Below are 22,759 nucleotides of genomic sequence, written 5' to 3' on the forward strand. Positions count from 1 at the left end.
GGTCTGAGTGGCCACCCGCCCTCATCCATAATTGTGCAACTTTATATGTTTTACTGTGCTTTTGATTTAACGCTTGTGCCCCTTTCCTCATAAAGAGTACTGGGGAGTAATTTAGAAATAAATACATATATTTTTACAATATATACTTGTGTGGTGTCCTTTCATTTGATTACAGGATTGTATGTGGTAAAACAGCTCGCTTAACACGACCTCTTAAGTTAAGCCTTTAAGGCTGCTTAGTCCATGCTACCACTAGGATAGCTTGTCTAACAAGGTTGACTTACAACCTGACATCTTTGGGGTTTGTTTGGACTGATACCCAGTGGTTCCAGAATTGGAAACACTACATATCAGGCCAACTTCTCACACGTCCCTAACTTTGAGCGGTACTACGACTGTGCTCAAGGTCATTTTGCCGCCTATTGATTCCATCCTCCACCGTACATGGCGCACCTAGCGGTTGAGGACGGTCACATGAGACCCGAGAAAGCCTCCGGGTACATCTACACGATAGTGCGAGAGAGTGAGCGCGATCCCTCCATGGTAGATTGTACGGTGATGGCGTGGAAACGCCTTGCCAACGCCATGGGATCCCTGTTCCTTTATTCGCCCTGCATGACCCTGATGAAAGACCCCCGTCTACGGGTAACCTGCGAAGAAATCGGACGCAAAATGTTGACTAAACTGGCTTACCACACTTGGGGGGGCTGAGGGGGATGATTATCTCCAGGGCCAATTCCGTACATCTCACCAATTTTTGGGGGACCGTACCCCCACAATAATGGACACATTCTTATACACCCGACTGCGCCAAAATGTGCGAGCAGTCACCCCTAATTTCCCTGACGAACCCGACACTTTGGCACCCTTACATGCACACATCCAGAAAGATGCCCCGCAGCACGTCGTGTCACTACTTAACAAGCACGTGCAGAACGCACCACTGTCCACTACACTGCGAGCACGCGCGGACTCGGATAGAGATCTTGATGCCCCACTGACGGACGAGCAATGGGAGATCAGCTGCAATCACACAAATGCAGTGACTGGCAATGCCCGGTTACGCTTGGTCCATTTTAAATTCTTGCACCGCCTCTATTACACCCCGGCCAAGCTACATAGATTCCACCTGCGAGACAATGACTGCTGCTACTGCTGCGGTAGAGAAGGGGCAGACTTTCTAAACCTAGCATGGACCTGCCCTGCAGTTGCCACGTACTGGACTGAGGTCTTCGTGGGTTTATCCGAAATGCTGGTCAATAGACCTCACGCCATGCCCGCTGGTAGCGCTACTGGGCCAAACGCACACCATTTCGACTACACACAAACAATTCTTGGCACTAAGCCTACTTTTAGCAAAGCGCCAAGTGGCGTGTAGATGGGGCCGGGCCGGGCCTCCAAATTCAAGGCTTGGATATCCACCATGACCACGTGGCAAGACCAACTACACAACTATGCAGAACTACTGCCACAAAAATAAATCGCGCCCTAAAGAGATCTGGGGCCCCTTCACAGCCTATCTTCTTAGGCAGCAGGAGGAGGAAGGTATAGAATCGGGTGAAACAAGGGATACACTAACCACAGACACACAAATATCACGCTAACCCTGACGTATCATCCACAGACTCGCTGCAACGAATACGGCTAGCCACATGTAACATGATCACACCGCTCACACTGTCTCACACAGTAGAATGGAATGTACCAACAGCGGGACGCACTCACTGCTACCTACCGCAGTCCTCTCACAGATGCCTGGCACGGACACGCCACAGGCAACACCAATCTTACCCACTGTTACACCTGTCATACTGTTAGTTTCTTGATCATAACCTACAGGCACTAGGTTCCTTGATATAATGAATGCCAATTATGCGGGGGTGGGGGGGGTTAAATAAATATGTTTGTGTTCATGACTTTCGGATCCTATGGACGAAACCTAACTTGTACGGGAAGGTGCCACTAGCCTTAACTACTATCTGTTATTTGTATTGGATGTCTGTAATCGTGGGCGGTCGGCGGACTGGTAAAGCAGGCGAGGAGGCCGGATATAGTGGGCGATAGTGATTTATTGGGGTTTTATACAAGGTTGTACGGGGACAGTAGGAGAGTCCGGTCCAACACCCAGGAAGAGGTGTACGTCTTCTTCTCTGTTGTCCGGGCGGGATGAGGGTCCAAGGGTCGTCCGGGTCTTGGGTGTAGCTGCCTCGCTGTGGTCGGAGAACACCTCAGAGGGCAAACAAGAGAAAAGAGGGAGCCGTTAGCTGTGCTTGGACTCGAGATCCGGTACCTCCACCGTTTACCCGGGAGTGTGGGGAACCGAAGGGGGAGTGAGGGCGGTACGGGTAGGGGTCAAGGAAGGGAAAGGAGTGAAAGTGCTCAGGGAGGTGGGGAGAGGGGTGCTCTTTATACAGTGTGAAGTGCGTATTTACAACCTAACTAGTGCCTACTGGTGACGTGCCTAGGATAGCGGGAACAATTTACACTGGGAGGGGTTTCTAACTATGTACACGGGCACCTAGCGTGCTCGAGGGAGTAACTGGTACTCACGCGCTCCGCCGTAACTCTCCTCCGAGTTACGGCCGCTCTCCAGCCACCTCCGTGGGACTCCACCACTCTTCGGACCACTCCTCGCGTTCTCCGTTCCCGTCTTCTCCGTCCGTCACCGGTCCAGCCGAAAGCTCCTGCCACAATCCTTCGACGACGCTTGTGTCTTCCCTTCCGGCTTTTCTGTGTCCGGCCGTCGGTGGAGAGGCGGGACTTCCGGGTTCACGGGGTATCCCTTCCGGTCCTTCGTTACCTCTGATTGGTTCCTGCAAAGGAGAGAGGGGCGGGAGGCCGGTCGTCAGGGACGCTGTTGTTGGGGACTCTACGCGTCTACCCGGACTGGATAAAGTGCGATGTGGTAACAGAGGTGAGAGATCGTCTCGGAATCGGCGATCTCGGGGCCCGAGATCACATTCCCTTCCCCTAGCTGTCTTTCTTGTACCCTCTGCGGACACAGGGTATCGAGAAAGATAGTCCGCGTTACCTTGCTCTAAGCCCTTCCTGTGTACAGTGGTGAAGTGGTACGGTTGGAGGGATAGGAACCAGCGGAGGACTCGGTCGTTGTGGCCCTTGTTCCGCGCCATCCACTCCAGGGGAGCATGGTCGGTGTAGATGGTAAATTGCCTCCCCTCCAAATAATAACGGAGGCTGTCTACCGCCCACTTGATGGCCAGGGCTTCTTTCTCTACCACGGCGTAGTTTTTCTCACGGGGGAACAGTTTTCTGCTAAGAAAGAGAATAGGTTTCTCATTTCCTTGGGGGTCTTTTTGTGATAGGACCGCCCCGAGTCCCTGTTCGGAGGCGTCTGTCTGTAATATAAAGGGCAGTGTATAGTCTGGACTTACTAACACGGGATGGGAGGTCAGAGCGTTCTTTAGGTCGGAGAATGCCTGCATCAACTCTACCGTAGGGGATCTGAGGAGGGTGTCCGTTTTCACTGATTTTTTTAGGAGGTCAGTGAGGGGGGCCGCTCTTTGGGAGAAGTTGGGGACGAACCGTCGGTAGTAACCCAAGAGTCCCAGGAAAGCACGAAGGTCTCTTTTGCTCTGAGGGAAGGGGAGGGACTGTATGGCTTCGATTTTGCTTTCCTGGGGTCTGATCAAGCCTTCCCCCAGGGGGTAGCCTAGGTACTTCACGGTCTGTGCTGCTAGGGTGGTTTTGGAGGGATTAATGGTAAATCCATAAGTCCCTAGGGAGGTGATGACCTGGTATAGGTGTTCTAAATGATGGGTCCAGCTGTCACTGTAAATCACGATATCATCAAGATATGCGCCAGCATATAGTGAGTGCGGTTGTAGGATTTTATTCATGGCCCGTTGGAATGTGGCTGGGGCGCCATGAAGCCCAAAAGGAAGGACTAGGAATTGGTATAACCCATCAGGGGTGGAGAAGGCCGTCTTTTTTCTATCTTCCTCCCGGAGGGGGATTTGCCAATACCCCTTACAGAGGTCTAGCGTGGAGATATATTGGGCCTTCCCTATGCGTTCGACCATCTCGTCGACGCGGGGTAAGGGGTATGTGTCAAAGGAGGATATTTTATTTACCCCCCGGAAATCAATACAAAATCGGACAGATCCGTCCGGTTTGGGTACGAGTACTATCGGGGAATTCCACTCGCATACCGAGGGTTCGATGATACCCATCTTCAGCATTTGTTCCGTTTCGTGTCGTATTACTTCCCTGCGGGCCTCGGGGACTCTGTATGGTCTTTGTCGTATTACCTTCCCGGGAATAGTCTGTATCGTGTGTTCAGTGATGGTGGTGTGTCCCGGGGAGGAGGAAAACACCTGTCGCAATGGAAGAAGGACTGTTTCGAGTTCCTGTCTCTGTTGTGGGGTGATGTCTGGATCGATACAAGGGGTGAAGGAGAGGGGACCTGTGTTAACCGACCCACTTAAGACGGGACGAGGGCCTTCCCATTTTTTTAGAAGATTAACATGATAGATTTGAGTTACTCCACGAATGGGATCTATGTCTAGCTCGTAAGTGACCGGGGTCACCTGACGTAGGATGCTATAAGGACCCTGCCACTGTCCCAGGAGTTTTTGATCGGAGGATGGTAACATAAGTAACACAAGATCCCCTGCCAAGAAGGTTCTGGGTTTGGTGCCTTTATCATACTGCCCTTTTTGCCTGTTCTGGGCACTCTCGAGGTTCTGGCTTACTATATCTCTCATGATGGCTAGGTGGGTTTTCAGGTTCTCCATGTATTCTGGAAGGGGCCGAGTACGGTCTGGTTCTGCTTCCCAAGCTTCTTGGGCCATATCTAGCAGGGTACGAGGGGGTCGCCCATATAACAATTCATAGGGTGAATACCCGGTGCTACTTTGGGTGGCACAACGGATAGCAAACAGGGCAAGGGGTAGCATATCTTCCCACCTCTTGGCTTCTAAACCCAGCAGTTTCTTAAGGGTCTGTTTTAGGGTGGCATTATACCGCTCGACTAATCCGTCGGTTTGCGGGTGGTATGCCGAGGTTCGAATTTGTTTGATCCCCAGGTTGGCGCATACCTGTTTCATCAGAGAGGAGACAAAAGGAGTACCCTGATCTGTTAGAATTTCCCTGGGAAAACCCACCCGAGTGAATACAGAAATGAGGGACTTCGCAATGTTCTGGGTGGTGGGCTGTCTCAGAGGCAGGGCTTCAGGGAAGCGGGTGGCATAGTCAACAATAACCAGGGCGTAACGACACCCGCTCCGGGACGGCAATAGGGGTCCGATTATGTCCATCCCTACTCTGCTGAATGGGACGTCAATGATGGGAAGGGGTTGCAGTGGGGCCCTAGGGGGTCGGTATCTACTATGCTTTTGGCAGACCGGACATTCTTTGCAGAACTTTTTAACGTGTTGGTGAATCCCAGGCCAATAAAACTTGTCCAGGATTGTTTGGCTGGTCTTTTCTTCTCCGAAATGCCCTCCCAGAAGATGACTATGTGCTAGGAAGAGCACTTTCTCCTGAAAGGGACCGGGTACTAGGAGTTGGGGTTTCTGTTGGATCCCCCCTTTTCGGTACAGAAGGCCGTTTTTCTTAAAGAAGTAGGGACCTACGGTAAGGGGGTCCTCTTGGTCCACTGCCCTTCCCCAGGCTTCCTGCAACAGAGGGTCTTCCTGTTGTGCTGCCCGGAATTCACGGTCCGTCTGCCAGGGGTGTTCATCCGGTATCACTGGGTAGGCGCCGGTATATTCTCTTTTCTCCTTTTTCTTCTGTGCTTTGGATTTTAGTGGTTTACGGGTCTGCATGGGGGAGGACAATCCCTTTGAGAAGGGAGCTTCTTCCCACCAGTGTGTCAGGGATTCCGTGGTGTCATGCAGCAATCCGGGGTAATCGCTTCCTAGAATCGCCTGCTCGGGTAGGGCGGGGATCAGTCCCACCGTGAGAGCTGTACCGGGATCCTTTTCATGCTGAACCATTACTTGGGTGGTGGGGTATCTTTTTGTATCCCCGTGCACACACTGGATGGCGACAATGCCGGACGAAGGTTTGACTGGGTGCGATAGGTCTTGAGGTCTGAGAACGCTCTGTCGACACCCAGTGTCCGTAAGGGCCATGAGGGTTTGTCCATCAAAGTTCACAGGATGTCGGAAAGGGGGAGGTGGGGCCCCCGGTACGGAACACACATAGTTACGTGCCAGACCCACTTCCATCGGCTCTTCCTTGTGTGGACAATTCCTGGCGATGTGACCGAATCCGCCACAGCTATAGCATTGTGGTCCGGGATTAACAGGACGATGCATCACCGGGGTGGGGAAAAAGAGAGGAGGGTCAGGTCTTCTTGGGATAGGGGACGAGGAGGTCGTAGTCCTGTAGGAGGATGTGGTTTGTGGGGGTGATCGTCTTTTCCTCTCTGGGCCTCCTGGGCCCTGCTATAAGCGCTTGCAATTTCTATTGCTGTGTCTAGGGTCAGGTGGGCATGCTGGCGTACCCATCTTTGCGTGCCTGGGTGCAAAGACGACAGGAATTGTTCCAGGTAGATTTTTTCTAAGATATTCTCTTTAGTAGAGGTGTCGGGTTTCAGCCAGCAGTTGGCGAGGTCTTTGATTCGGAAGGAGAGGGCCCTGGGAGTCTCTTGGGGGTCCTTCTTTCACTTGGCGTATACGTACTCGGTAGGTTTCCTCATCTATGCCCAGCCGTTCAAGAATGCATTTCTTTACGTCGTCATATGGGGTGTTGCCTTGAATGTTCGCTTGCTGGTAGGCAGCCTGTAGATCCCCCGTTAGCAGGGGCCCTAGATAATGAGCCCACCGGTCTAAAGGCCATGTGGCGGCCTGGGCTAGCCGTTCAAAGTTGGTAAAGAAAAAATCAGGGTCCTCCCCCGGTACGTATTTCTGAAGTACCACTGAAGGGAGGGAGGACATCGGGCGCGGTTGACCCAAGACATCGGTCAGTTTCCCCATAGCCTGGTCGTGGGAGGTTCCCTGTCCCTTTAAGACATCATGGAGCTGTCCCCGATCGACCTCAGCAGTTTTGAGGAACTGCTCCATTAACTTGCCCAGTTGTTCTTGGGATTCCGCCATCCTTTTCATCACGGCCTCCATTCCTCCAGTTGATCCCACTTCTGACACCAGATGTAATCGTGGGCGGTCGGCGGACTGGTAAAGCAGGCGAGGAGGCCGGATATAGTGGGCGATAGTGATTTATTGGGGTTTTATACAAGGTTGTACGGGGACAGTAGGAGAGTCCGGTCCAACACCCAGGAAGAGGTGTACGTCGTCTTCTCTGTTGTCCGGGCGGGATGAGGGTCCAAGGGTCGTCCGGGTCTTGGGTGTAGCTGCCTCGCTGTGGTCGGAGAACACCTCGGAGGGCAAACAAGAGAAAAGAGGGAGCCGTTAGCTGTGCTTGGACTCGAGATCCGGTACCTCCACCGTTTACCCGGGAGTGTGGGGAACCGAAGGGGGAGTGGGGGCGGTACGGGTAGGGGTCAAGGAAGGGAAAGGAGTGAAAGTGCTCAGGGAGGTGGGGAGAGGGGTGCTCTTTATACAGTGTGAAGTGCGTATTTACAACCTAACTAGTGCCTACTGGTGACGTGCCTAGGATAGCGGGAACAATTTACACTGGGAGGGGTTTCTAACTATGTACACGGGCACCTAGCGTGCTCGAGGGAGTAACTGGTACTCACGCGCTCCGCCGTAACTCTCCTCCGAGTTACGGCCGCTCTCCAGCCACCTCCGTGGGACTCCACCACTCTTCGGACCACTCCTCGCGTTCTCCGTTCCCGTCTTCTCCGTCCGTCACCGGTCCAGCCGAAAGCTCCTGCCACAATCCTTCGACGACGCTTGTGTCTTCCCTTCCGGCTTTTCTGTGTCCGGCCGTCGGTGGAGAGGCGGGACTTCCGGGTTCACGGGGTATCCCTTCCGGTCCTTCGTTACCTCTGATTGGTTCCTGCAAAGGAGAGAGGGGCGGGAGGCCGGTCGTCAGGGACGCTGTTGTTGGGGACTCTACGCGTCTACCCGGACTGGATAAGGTGCGATGTGGTAACAGAGGTGAGAGATCGTCTCGGAATCGGCGATCTCGGGGCCCGAGATCACAATGTCATTTATTGCACTAATGTACCGTACACTTTTATATACAATAAAGGTTTTTGAAAACTTACAAAAAAAAAGGTAATTTTCCTTTTCAAAAGAAAAAGTACAGACTTGAATAATGATTTATTGAGTGTTGTTGTTGCTGCGTACCAGCGAGTTGAAGTCACTAGCCATTCAGTGCTTAATTTAAAAAAAACTGCTACAGCTCTCGTCAGGAGGCCACTGCCGCTTTCACCATACATTGCTCCTGCTATGCTGCCAATGATGGTAGCAACACAACTGCGAACTATCACACTCCTACAAGTGTGACACATCAGACTAGTTCAGGCACCCAAAGCTATAAGAATGGCTTGGGAGGCAAATAATAGTAATTTTTAATGTATATTGAATTCATAATTAACTGTTGTTGTGGTCATCCATAAATTAGCCAGACAGCACGACCTTGTGACAGACTGTCACAAGCTCCGGTGTTGACAATTAAGTACTGGTGCCGAATACCGGAAACCACCGGCTCAAATTAAGCACTGTAGCCCAGGTCACTTCTCCTGAGTAAGGCTTGGACTGCTTTGCTTCCCTAAGAGAGTCAAATGCTACCCTCGGTTCCCATTAAAAAGACAGTTACAGGCTTTTTGCCTGTGAAAGACTCACATCCTTCACAACTAATAGCCGGCTTTCCGATGCATTGCATTTAAATTAGGAAATAATTTGTCCTATTCCACGCATGATGAGATATTGCATGCTCTTCACATTGCAAAGGCCCTGAAATTCTACCTTGAAAGAACAGCTCATTTCAGAATTTAGAAGCATCAGTGCTTATGACTCTCACAGGCAATATAGTAGTAATTGCTATGCTGATAGTCTCTTATGACACTAGAGTTCAGTCGCAGACTTTATAGTCCTTCAAACTCCCCCCCCCAGTTGAAAGACAGCATCGTATCCTTCCAAAAGCTCATTCCAGTCAGTCATTAGTGAGCCAGCAACATGGGTTCTGCAAGGATAATTTATTGGAAGCCTTCTCTTGGACCGATGCAACTGATGAAGCTGTTGCCCAGAAGTTCTGTACAAGTTATTTGCTGGAACGATGGGATGGGAGGGCATATGCTTGTTTTTAGGCCATGACTACAAGCTGTGGGAACCCTAATTAATACGTAGAATTCTGCTCTGTACAATTATCAGGCGTCTCTGCACCCGGAAAAGCCGAGCCTGATTTTATTGGGTAAAGAATCCAGCTGTGGAGCACTGGGGTCTCTTCTTGAAACCCGCTGTGGAATGGGGGTTTGCATGGGAATCGTATTCTCATTCTCTGAAGGGATATCGGAAGAAAACACTAAATGTAATTATTTCCTGCAAAGCAGGTCGGTCAAGGTGTCACTGCCTGGCAGTTGAGTTCCCTGGCAGGAAGGAAAGGAGGCAGGGAGGGAGGAAGGAGAGATAAAGTGAGGATGGAAGAAAGAAAGGAAGAAAGGTCAGACAAAATAATAATAAACGCAAGACCACTATCTAATACTAGAGATTACAGTGAATAGAGCTTCTTTTGTTTCCTTTGTGTTGTAGATGTATTACAACAATGTTCTGGAGTTCTGCATAATCACAGCCGACGAGAATGAGTGCAACTGGATGATGTTTGTGCGCAAAGCCAGGTGAGCAACCACAACTCCGTTGGCGCAGTCGTCATCTCGTGTATGAGGCTTTCTTCTTAAGCTTCGTTGCAGCACACATGTGGCTCTTCAGGACATCTTCATTGCATATGCAGTCGTTTCCAACACGCACTTCACCTGTATGTCCTTCCTATGAATAGCCGGTACCAAGAGTAACCAGCCCAGCATGACACGGTCCATTAGCAGCTTAGTATTAACTCCTTTAAAAACCAGATGAATGTGCACACTGTCAAAGACCAGGGGTGACCCTAGGATACGGCCCACCACCTGTTGTATCCTTCCAAACCTATGCATTGTCCAGCACCACCATTCTCATGCGTCCCTCGTGGTGTGTTCCTTGCCAGACATGTACAAATGTGCATGATGCTAAGTAAGGTGTTCCATGAGTTAATCACTCGCTGCCGAGCCCCACATGTACAATGCAGACCTGCAGGCTGTTCAAATGCAGGTTGGTCCACCCCTCAGATTACCCAGCAGCAGGTGTGCCATGTGTTCCTCACACACAGCATGACTCCAGTTGTCATGTGTCCCTCAAAGACTACCAAGCACCAGGCATAGCATGCAAACCTACACACTACCCAGCACTAGGGTTGCCATGAATCCTCATTCACTGCCAGAATCCTGCAGTACCATGCAAACTGTATATTCTGCCCAACATCTGGCGTGCCATGTGAAGCAGATATTCATTTGAATGAATATGAGTATTTATTTAGCATGGCTTGCTGTTAGTGCTAGTCTTCTGGTCCTCTGCCTTGCACCCTGCCCTACTATAGCCTTTCCACTTGAACTTCTGGCCCTGGAGTGAGCTCTCTGTTCTGTTGCTTCAGGGACTCTGCAGTGTTCTTGTGAGCCTCTCGGAGTGTCCTGAGGATGCTAGGCTGGTTTCGTCCCTGTTGACTCCATGTAATTTTATTAGTGTTGGTGTGATGCCTCTCAATGTTGGCAACTACATTCATATGCCTGTCCTTGCCCTGCTTCCTTTTTTAGGAACCCAGCGGAGCAGAATTTAGTGGCCTATCCCCATGACCGAATGATATACTTTTGCACCTCTCGGGATATTGCACCGGAGCAGGAGCTTCTCTTCTACTACAGTCGTGATTATGCAAGACATATTGGTAAGTGAAAAGTTAGAAAGAAAGGAACATTCTGCTACTAGAGATGAGCTGTGATATAGCAGCTTAGCTCAGTAGGGTTTCAAGCTGACCTAGATTTGAAGGTCATTTTCCCCATTTCACCACGTTGTTGTGCTTTTCCCCCTTCTCTTATGGAATGTTTACCAAAAAGTGGAGTGCTTAAGAATTTACTGAATGCATGTATTTGATGGTATACACATAACATCATTCTTAAATTTACAATTTAGATTATGAACTCCCAGAAAAAGATCCCTTTACGGTGATGATTAAAGAAGACTAAAGTAACATTTTAAAAATGTAACACTCTCAACCCCAATTCTTCTTCTAGACACAATAACCATGGTAACGAGCTGTACAGTGCTCAAGAGTAACCTTATGAAGACTTGCAGATAACTACATTAATATGGAAGAACTCAACCTCACCTAGAGATTCCCTCCTACTTCTGTGACCACGGACTCTTGTCGGATGGCGTGCCCGCCCACTGTCTTATGCATCCACCATCACCAGATGAGATATTGCTACAGATAAGCGGTTGCAGTGCCCCTAATTACATCTAGACTGGACTAGTTCAACAGCCTCTAGGCAGGTGCCAACAAGTCAGTTTTAAACAAATTACAGATGGTACAAAATGAAACTGCCTGCCTTGTGCTAAAATGGCCCAGGAAGCCATCCGCCTCGGCTGCACTTGAAGCACTACATTGGCTACCAATTCATAAAATAATCCTCTTCAAGATCCTCATAATCACCTTTAGAATCTTCCACTCCTCGGGCCCTCACTACCTTTGGCACAGGTTTGCGCGCTATGTTTCATCTCGCACTCTTAGATCATCCAACACCAATTTACTAAAACTTCCAGTGTTCAGAAGGGGGATAATCAATTTTAGTGATTGGAGAGTTGGTTCCAGGCTTTAGTGCCAATCTCCTTCGCCTTATCCAATCAGAATCTTTGTCCAGGAAGGCCCTGAAGACTTGGATTTTTAAACTCTTCGGTGCTCATGACGAGCTCAGCTCGTCATGAGGCACAGTGCTCCTGTGCTCATGACGAGCTGAGCTCGTCATGACCACACCAGTTTTTTTTATGGTCCAGCACAGGAGATAAATATCTCAAGCAGCGATGGTGTTAAGGCACCTGAAATACAATGCATAGCACTCATCTAATCCAATTTTTACCCTCAGTTACCTTGTCTACCAAGTGATCCGTATAGTGCCATGATGCTCCTCGGAGTGATCGCTGCGCTCTATAAATGTCTGTTAACATAACATAATGTGCAAGCAAGAAAAGTGCAGTCAAATTGATGGGGAAATAATGACTGCTAGCAGTTACCTGGTGTTGTGGAAAGCGTAATCTTGGTGGGGAGCATTTTAAATCTGAAAATGCCAGGCCAGTATGTTAAAGTATTGTTTTAGAAAAAGATTTGTGGTGCACTGCCTATTTAGTTTGGTGTCCGAAAGAAACTACCTTACATCAATTTAAAAAAAACGGATTTTGATGTGCTCGTATATAACATTTTGTATATGACACAAGGACAAAGCATACATGTCTGATCCGTATCACCCCACACCTGAGAAACCTCCACTGGCTCCACATTCAGAAAAGATGCCAATTCAAGATAGACACACCTACAAAGTCCTCTACGACCAATAACCGGCATACATGAACAATCGCCTTAACTTCCACCAACCATCCAGAAATCTTAGCTCTGCATCCCTCGCACAGACTGCACATTTGCCGTAGCCACAGTGGAGGCCCCTCCTTCTTCCACCTCACTACTAAGTCCTGGAACGCTCTCCCCTTCCACCTCCAAACATCCCTCTCGATTACGGACTTCAGGAATACACTCAAGGCTTGGCTTTTCGACTAAACCCAGCACCTGCATACCCTCACGAGTGATAATTTGCATTTTACAAGTACTGATTGATTGATAAATGGTTCAGAGTCAGCATACATTTGTCTGGGTGTTCAGGAGGTTTTATGTGACATTACCTGTTTCTCCTGCCAGGGTCGAAAATAAGGAACTGCTTATAGGCACCTGGGCATGTCTGGGTCAATAGTTGAAAGCAAATGCATGTGTGTTCTCACAAACCACAATTAGACTTTGTAAATATTATTACGCAATAATTGTTAGCAAATGTAAGTATTGTTGTTTTCATCTGGTTGGTTTCCCAGGGGAGTACCACAGTGCTTCATGTGGGTGCAGAATTTAAAACTTTGATACAAAAGTTGATAGGAAACTCCTAACGGAGGCTTGTACAGACACTGGCTGTGCTTGCTCGAACTTCCATTGAAAATGGACCGTTCAGCAGCAAATGATGATTTGTGCTAGATATGTACGCAGGAATGCTCCACTACACTAGCTAGACACAAAGTATTTGAGATGATACGTGATGTTGCAAGGCAAGAAGATGCACATAGGAAAACTAACTTAAATGCAGTGTAGGTGTGGCATGCATTCATCTTTATAATAGCCATATAGGGAATGGCTGGAAAATTCAGTTTATAACTTCATGATTGAGTCCAAGCACTTTACAATATTGTGTTCAAGATTGTACCTGCAGTAAATTGTCATTTGGGAATTGCATATTCATTGATTGGATAAAACTGTTTAAATTAGTGAAAATGAAATACACCGATTTAGCAATGTGTCATAAATAGAAGTAAATCCTAAACATATTTACCATTCCAGTTGCAGGGCACTTCACTACCCAGTGAACCTGAAATGAAAGGTATCTGTTAATTACCATGCACCATGTTTTTAAAAGTGCCATTAGCACATCTCAAGCAATGCATTCTTCAGTTCATCAGACAGCCGGTTGGCTGAGTTCTTAAGGAAGCATGAGGTAGATGGGTAATAGTTGACATTTGGCTCGCTGAACCCTACATACAGTCTTGTCTCCTTAACAGAGGAAGGTGTATTCTGGTAGTTCTTTCTCTGAATGTGATTGACTTTTATTGTCATGGGGGGGTGCTGCCTTTTGATTTCCACTACCATCTGTTCACTGCCATTTCAGAAGGTCAATCTGTGAGCTTTGTGGATGCCACATTAGTTACAAATCGTGCAACACTTGAATTCTATACAGTCCACCTGTGCGTGTACTTATTTACATGCACATATATAAGTATGTGCAGGTGTTCCTTATTAGTATGGGTGACCATGCTGCTAACTTCCAAACATCACTGTTCCTGTTTGATTGAAACTGTTGACTTGAAATATGAAACTTGAAACTAAACTCTCTAAAATTCAGGCCTTTCTTTTCCCCATCACTATTACTTTTCTGGGCTATTCCAAACTAGTTGGTAACCAATAGAATTCTTTTTTCTAGGTGTCCCTGAACAACCAGATGTGCATGTGTGTCACTGTGGGAAGGAATGCATGTCCTACGCAGACTTCAAAACCCACCTGAACAGCCATGTTCAAAACCAAGACCCTGGACAAACACAAAATAGCAATCACACTACGGGCCATTCCAAAGAGAGGAAATGGAAGTGTCCCATGTGCCAACGTGCCTTCTCTTCGCCTTCCAAAGTGAACGTTCACTTGATGGGCCACATGGGAATGAAGCCATTCAAGTGCGAGTTCTGCAGCAAGGCCTTCAGTGACCCCAGCAACCTCCGCACACACCTGAGGATACACACAGGTACCTTGTGTCTCATAAAGACCTATTAATCTTTGAAAAATACACATACATATATAGATTCCTAGAGTTGAGTTCTAGACCGCGTGGTCCCAGGAAATTAACATGCTGCACATGCCAAAATCAGACTCTGCCACAGAATATTGGCCCTGTTTGCAATATGGAAAATGTGATTGATTGACCTGAAAGGTGCAATTGTGATTTACCTGAAGGGTGCCACTGTTGCAATAGTGATCTGTGTCAACGTGTTAACATTTTAGTTCATGTTTCTTTATCATTTCAATCATAAATCTGTGCAGTGACTTGTATTTGTGTGTATTTTGCCTGACACATCAGTCAGTAGATTTCCAAGAATTGACTCCTAGCACATGAGTAGCACAGCCACAGACATTGCTTTGAATGCTCTGCTAATAAGTACAGTGCATTGGGCCATACAGTATGGTCATTAACCCCCCCACCCTCCTCCGGGGCATGGCACTACACTGTGCCAGTGTTCAAAATTAAGAAACATTTGCTGGCAGACATGGAATCTTCCACCTGTGTTGATAGGATACAGATCATAATCATGGTACCGAAATTATTCTTCAGCTTACCGTTGAGTGTTTGTGGCCGGCACAATATATGCCTTAAACCCCATTCACCCTTACTGTTTGGCAGACTGATGAGCTGTGAGGGGAATGGGAGCCATTGTCTAGGCTGTGGTTGGAGGAATATGGATGTTGTTAGGTTTTCCATATGGGCAGTTCTGCAACAGGTGAGGTTTAGTGCTGGATATGTGCATGGCAATGCACTTAGACTGCTACATTACACTTCGTTACACTAGCTAAGCACAAAGTATCTGGAATGCTATGTGATGGGTGCAAGGCAAGAAATTGCACACTGATAAGCTAACATAAAAGTGGTTTGATTTATATCGAAATACTAAACCACCTTGCAGAGAAACTACATTACAGGGTAAATGATGTGCTAATCAGGCGGTTTCATTTAAAAATGAAAATAATATTTAGTCGCTAAGACTAATGCTTGTTTCTCATTACACATATGGGCTGAAGTGATGGAGACCAGCAAGGTTGTTTTTCAGAAGGTTTGTGCGTTGATCCCAAAGAGGAACTTAGAAAGGACAAAGTATGTATTTATTTTATTTATAAAGTTTTATATAGCGCGAACAAGATCCCGAGGGATAACAGAGCGCTTTACAATATGATGGGAGGAAGGACAAAAGCCATATCCATAGCAATATCCATAAGAGGAGGGGAGAGAAAGAAAATACAGTGAAAAATACAACTAGTAGGGTAATACAGTAAACAGGTGTAGGCGGACAGCAAGGGTGAGACGCAGTGTACAATAAGGGAGAGCTGTATCAAATGTAAGAACAAAGGCAGCAGGTGCAATTTTAACGGGCTCGTGAGTCTAACCCTATTCGGGTTCATTAGGAATCTTTTGGCTTCCACTTTGAAGCCCTCAATGAGGAGATTCTGCGAACTTCTGGTGGAAGAGAGTTCCAAATCTTAGGAACAGCTCCGGAAAAGGCTCGGTGACAACTTCTCTTTTTATTAAGGATCAGCTCCGGAGAAGGCTCGGCGACAACTTCTCTTTTTATTAAGGCCGAAACTGGTCTGAACTACTTTGTTGACTTGTTCAGTCATTGATAACTTATTATCAATGATCACCCCAAGATTTCTAACTGAAGATTTGGGAGCGGGGCAGGGGCCGAGGGAAACTGGCCACAAGTCATCGGACCAGGTCTTATCGGCCTTTCCAAATACCACAATCTTCGTTTTGCTGGCGTTCAGCATCAGGAAGTTCTTTGTCATCCAGTTTTGAACGTCAACCATGCACTTTTTAAATCTCAGTTTGGTCTCATCTGGATCATGGTTTATTGTAATCAGTATTTGGGTGTCATCTGCGTAGGACACGGTTCCAAAGCCGTGTGCTAGAATAACCTTTGCCAAGGGGGAGACATAAAGGTTAAAAAGGGTGGGGCTCAAAATTGACCCCTGTGGGACACCCTTGTCATTAGCATGATAGCAGGAGGAGTGGGAGCCAACTTGGACCTTTGACCGTCTGTTGGTAAGGTAGCTTTTTATCCATAATAGCGCAGAGCCCTCGACCCCAGCCTCAGCAAGACGTTCTAAAAGAATGTGATGCGAGATGGTGTCGAAGGCTGCGGACAGGTCAAGTAGGACAAGTATGGCCGACTGTTTAGAATCCAGGGTCATTCTGACATTGTCAATGATCTCAAGCAGGGCAGTTTTGGTACTGTGGGATGCCCTGAAGCCAGACTGTGATGGGTCCAGAAGTCTGTTAGACTCAAGGTGGGTGATGAGCTGCCTATTTATTAGAGATTCCATGATTTTGCCAAATAGAGGCAAGAGGGAAATTGGTCGATAGTTTGAGAGTAATTTAGGGTCGGCTGTGGGTTTTTTAGGATTGGCCTGATTATCGCCTCCTTCCAGTGAGTGGGGACGTGGAGTGCAGGAGGGACTGATTGAGGACTTTGGTTAAGACGGGGACCAGGACAGGGGTGATTTTTGCTAAGATTTGAGGGCGTCGCGGTCTCCCGGGGCTCCTGACTTAATTTTATGCAGGGTTGCCTCCACCTCTGTTTCAGAACAGGTTGAGAATTCCCTTAGGCTGTTGATGTGGGTTGTTGGGTCCCTGGAGTAGTTGGTGGGTGGCTGAGTAGTCTGAGGCAGGGTGGGTATTGAGGAAAGAGTTTGTGTATGTCATTGATTTTTTTCATGAAAATACAGGGCTACGGTGTCAACCCGCTCTTTAGATTCGTTGGGTGTTTGCTGGCAGGCAGGTGGATTGGTGAACTCTTTTACAATTTTATATAGCTCTCTCAGAGAGTTGCCTGCTTGGGAGATCCTGTTTCCGAGATACACTTTTTTGGCCGTGGCAATTTCACTCATGTAGGACCTTTGAGCTGCCTTATAGTGTAGCCTGTCATTAATGTCTTTGGTTTGGCGCCATTTTCTTTCTGCAACCCTGACCAAGTGTTTGGTTATTTTCAGGTCCGGAGTGATCCATGGCGAGATCTTAGAGGGAGGCCTGGAGGCTCGTGCCGGCGCTTTAGAGTCTAGTGCCAGGGAGATGGCAGAATTCAGGTCGATCGCTGCAGTATTAGGGTTGGTATTATCTGTGATAGGGGGCGGGGAAAAATGGGCGGCAAAAGCAGTCTGAGTAATTTTGTTCAATGATCTGCTCAGTTTTTCTTGGGTGATTTTGTGAGGTTCAGGGTGGAGACTTGTGATAGAGAATGTTATTACAGAGTGGTCAGTCCAGAGCACAGGAGTGTTAAGGTTAAGGGCTTTGTGTGTAAGAACAGCAATCTTTAATTGAATTTGTGCTTCGAAGGGCAACCAATTGAGGCCTTTTAGGACTGGGGATATATGATCTTTTCGCTTGGTATCGACCAGTCGAGCAGCCGAGTTAAGTGAAGCCCTCAGTGGAGCCAGGGCGTATTTGGGAAGGCCACAGAGAGGAGGACTGCCGTAATCTAACCTCGGCAAGACCAGTTCTTGAAACACTTGCTTGAAATCATTTAGAGGAAGGAAAGTTTTGATATTTCTGAGTGATCTCATCAAGTGGTTAGCTCCTTTGCATACATTGCTGATATGACCTTTCATGATCAGGTGCTTGTCCATGGTGATACCGAGAGACTTGGCTGCGTCTACGATGAGAGGAGTACAGTTGAAAGCAGTGAGGTGACTCAGCCAGAGGTCTAGCTTGGGGATGAGGTTCAGAGGGGAGATGAGAAGGAATTCCCTTTTAGAAGTGTTGAGCAGGAGATGATTCTCGGTTAAGCAGTTTCGAGTAAACATTAGGGTAGTATTGAGTGAGATGATGTTTTCCGAGGATGAGATTTTCAGATATAGTTGCATGTCGTCCGCATACATGTGGAAGAGAATGTCCATGAAATTAAGAGAATGTGCAAGAAAGAGGTTCCAAGAAAAGGTTGAAGAGGATAGGAGATAGAGCGGATCCTTGGGGGACCCCCATGAGTATGGGAGAGGGCTGGGAGAGAGGGTGGTTTGCCTTGACTCTTTGTGTTCTGTGATGAAGTAAGGATGAGAACCATTGTAACACCTGATCAGAAAAAACCATTCTACTTTGCAGGATGGATAGGAGGTTGTCATGATTAACCGTGTCAAATGCGGAGGAAAGGTCGAGGAGGATCAGGAGGCAGGATTCATTTTGGTTGAGCATTATTAAAATGTCATCAAAAACGTGAGTGAGAGCAGATTCGGTGCTGTGCCCCTTCCTAAAGCCCGATTGATGCTGGTCTAGGAGTTGGTAATTCCTTATGTGAGCACAGAGTTGGGATTGGACACATTTTTCTAGTACTTTCGCTAAGGTGGGGATGTTGGAAATGGGGCGGAGGTTTGAGATCAGATTTGTCCTCGCTAGGTTTTTTTAGTATGGGTGTTACCTGAGCTGCTTTTAGGCATTCTGGGATCATGCCTTGTGATAGGGAAGCATTTACAATGCTAGTCCATGTGGGGATCAGTGCATTCTTGATTTATTTGAAGATAGAAGGGGGCAGCGGGTCGCTGAAGTTGTTGGAAGGGTTGATATTCTGAAGAATCTTGAAAATATCATATTCACTAAATCTGGAAAAGATGCCCCATGTTGCATTGTTCTTGAAATTCGTGGAGGTCGATTTACGTCTTACCGAGGAGTCAATGGAAGAAGGTTGTAAAGCCTTCTTAGAGGGGAGGTCAATGGAGATGATTCTTGATTTCTCCGTGAAGAAGGTGGCAAGATCATCGCAAGAGGGTGGGTTCTCACCAGGATCAAATTGGTTAGACCCAACGACTGATTATTGTTTGACCAATTCAAAGAGTTTCTTGGGGCGGTTTGCCGCTTGATCCAGTTGGTGTCTGAAGTAAGTCGCCTTAGCACTCTTGATTTGTTTGTTGTAGCGGCTCCTGGCATCTCTAAGGAATTTTAGTTGATCCGAGGAGGGATTGACTCGCCAGGACCTCTCAAATGCCTAAGGTTGCGGTGTTCTAAGTTTAAGTCTTTGTTATACCAAGGTTTGGATACCATCACAGCATACAGTAAAATTGTATGCTATGATGGCAGCCAAGTTTCCATTGATGAATAAAACCAATAGAGGTTAAACCTGACAAATTGTTCATTATTTCCTCAAAACTGTAGTGTCTTGTAAATAAAAGAACGCTGGAACTCTTTTGGTTCCCACTGTACACCGTAGGACAGTAACATGAGCGAGAGATGGGTTTAAGGCAGGCTTAGAATTTTGAGGTCTGGTTTAACACCCAGCAGAATAAAGATGTGTAAATTACTCTTTGTATGCTGTGTGGTTATTGGCGAGTACCTGGGCTGGCTGGACACTACAACTGGCAATGAGTTGGGAGATACTAAGCACGTACACAGAAGGGGCTCTTACAGATAGTTTGCCATGGTCCAGCAAACTGCTTATGCGTGCCACATGTGCCACAGTCGAAGTGCAGAATCCATGCTGGCACCGGTAGAGTCGCAGCGCCAGCCTGTGTAAAACGCTTAAAATAAGCGGAATTGAAAGTTTTGTGCCGCGGGCCAGGAACTGATTGGAATGGCCACAAATAAAAGGCACTGCGTTATCATGCAATTGAATGCCATACGCTATATTGAGTAATAACGCTAAATGCAGATTTAATCGGGTTACAAAAGCTGCGCTAAGCAATAGTCCTGTACAAATTAAACTGAAATTCATGTGCTATGAAGCAGAGATTAACAAGCGTTTGTGAAGAAACTTTTAAGGCCAAAGTTATCTGCTTTCATGGGCTTGTAGTGTACAAAGATGTATCTACCTATTAAAACTATTACTGAATCATTGTTCCACAACGTGCAGCGTAGGGGCCCAGAACACCCTATTTGCCATTCAATAAAGAGCTCTGATGGAGAGCCAAGGCAAGATCCAACCTCCAGAAGTCCACAAGAAGCTCCTGAGACCACTACTGCCCACCAATGTATATACGGCTACTGCATAAAACACCTTCTGCATTTGATACTGTCCAAAAAACACAATATTGGCAACTGATGGACTGCATTGATAGACTTTTGAAGATTTCATATATGCAATAGATGCAAAAGATGATAAAAATATTATAAAGTACCTGAGGAACATGGAGTGTGAAGGAGTGAAAGAAACTATGAAAACAATACCCCTAGAAGGTGAAGTGATGTATGAACTAATCAAAACAGCCTTGAATGTCAAGTTTAATCCAGTGCCAAATGGATTATGAAAGATACATATTCAGTCAAGAAAGCCATAAGTCAGGTGAAACTATAGAGGAGTTTGTTGAGATACTGGATGTTCTAGTGAAGCACTGTACATTCAATACATTTAATGATAAGGAAACTGCCTGCCTTAGTGTAATCGATGAATGTCTGTCGGATTCCTTTCGACAACGGATGCTGTAGGAAATTCTGAGCTTAGAACAAGTCCTCAAGGTTGCGCGCGCTGCAGACTGTGCTGATCATCAAGCGACTGACATAGAACCTGGAGGCGCCCAAAGTGCATAAGTCATGAGCATGAAAAGTAAGCCATGGTACAAGGCAGAGGACACAAGGCGATGTCTCCACAGAACATGGAAAGTATTACAGATGTTAACTGTCTTTCCACACAAAGGTAAATGTCCCGCAGTTGGACAGATATGCATCGGCTTTGGTAAATCAAAATATTTTATTACGACTTGCAGGTAGATGCGAAAAGTAAGTGCTTTACAGCATGCAGACAAAAAGGCCGACCTAAAGCTACCCCAGCGGCATTTGACACCCTCCCACAAGGCCAAGCAATCACACCAACTGAGGTAAATTGACATCAAACTAAGTTGATCGTCGTCTAAATCATCAAAACGAGTTCCTCACCATCAGTTTCCAGTGAAAGTGACAATGACAATTGTGCATTGTCGATGTTTACTTAAAAAAGGCATGCACATGTAGAACTGGTCGAATGTGAGGAAAAATCCATAGTGAAGAAAAATCGAGCCAAAAAGCAACAAAAACATTGGCCGAAGATCACTCTGAGGATAAATGGGTGTTCAATACTTTTCATAATTGACAGCGGTGTGTCAATAAATATCATGCCTGAGAAGTATCAAGAATTGTCTCTGTTACCGCAACTTATGAAGTCAAAAACTAAAGTATACACATGGGCTGCTTCAATGTCCTTAACCCCTTCGCTGCGGCGGCTATTCCGCCGCAGCGCTAAAGGGGCGGCGCGGCCGCCGCATGCTGGTGACAGAACCGCTCCGTCACCAGCTACAGTTGAGCTGTGCTGGTGACGGAGCGGTTCCGTCATGACCCGCCCCGCTCTTTAGAACGCCCGCGCAGGCGCGAAATCAGCGCCGCGCAGGCGCGGCGGCCGGGCCATGACGGAACCGCTCCGTCATCAGCACAGCTCAACTGTAGCTGATGACGGAGCGATTCCGTCATCAGCATGGAAGGGGTTAAAGATTCACGGTTCCTTTGTAGCCACAAAGCATAAGTAAACTGGTACAGGCACCTACCTATTCATATACTTTCAAGTGTTGGTTTGCTAAGTTTCAACACTGCTGCTGATATGGGACTGATATCAGTGAACTACAATATGAATTCTCATTATGAAGTTGTAAGTCAATTTCTTTAATTATTTCATGGGTTAGGAAAACTCAAAACAATGAAAGTAAAGTTCCATATTAATGAGGGTGTTCTTCCTGTTACTCAAAGAGAAAGATGAATAGCATTTCACTTGCAAGAAGCTGTTGAAAAGGAAATTAATTTGTTGCTTAAACAGGAGATCATTGAACGCTCCACTGATCCAACACCATAGGTTTTTCCCACTGTAGCCATGCCTGACGGTGAAAGAGCTGTACACAAATGCATTGACACGCACCAGACCAACAAGGCAATTGAGCGAGAGACACATCCTGGTTCGCACATTGCTTAAATGCTAAGTCAATTGAATAGTGCAAAGTTCTTCTCTCAACTTTACTTGAATAAAGGATATTCCCAATTGGAACTTGAAGAAAAATCCAGGTACATTACAACCTTTTCTATGCATATTGGTCTGTTTCGCTAAAAGCAATAGTTTTGGTATATCCTCTGATGCAGAACTCTTTTAATGCTTCATTCAACGTATCATACAGCCCCGTAGTAAATACATTTAACTATAGTAATGGGACCTTAAGAGGAAGGAGTACAGAGATTTAGCGACCAAAGCAGCAAAGCCTAGGCACCAGGCCACGCAACACAAAATATATGAAGTGGGTGACA

At 47.0% G+C, this 22,759-nt stretch overlaps 1 protein-coding gene across 7 annotated transcripts in view; it reads left to right on the plus strand.

Moving 5' to 3' along the window:
* PRDM4 (PR/SET domain 4) overlaps positions 1–22,759 on the plus strand; it is a 209,032-nt gene that overhangs the window by 121,698 nt on the left and 64,575 nt on the right. For all 7 annotated transcript variants that reach the window (XM_086953018.1, XM_086953021.1, XM_086953020.1 and 4 more), the window contains 3 exons: positions 9,624–9,709; positions 10,715–10,842; positions 14,183–14,497. In XM_086953018.1, coding sequence (XP_086809144.1) covers positions 9,624–9,709; positions 10,715–10,842; positions 14,183–14,497 — 529 coding nt within the window. The remainder of the gene's footprint in view (positions 1–9,623; positions 9,710–10,714; positions 10,843–14,182; positions 14,498–22,759) is intronic.

This window comes from Lissotriton vulgaris, chromosome 1_2 (assembly GCF_964263255.1).
Source record: "Lissotriton vulgaris chromosome 1_2, aLisVul1.2, whole genome shotgun sequence".
Classification (NCBI taxonomy): Eukaryota; Metazoa; Chordata; class Amphibia; order Caudata; family Salamandridae; genus Lissotriton; species Lissotriton vulgaris.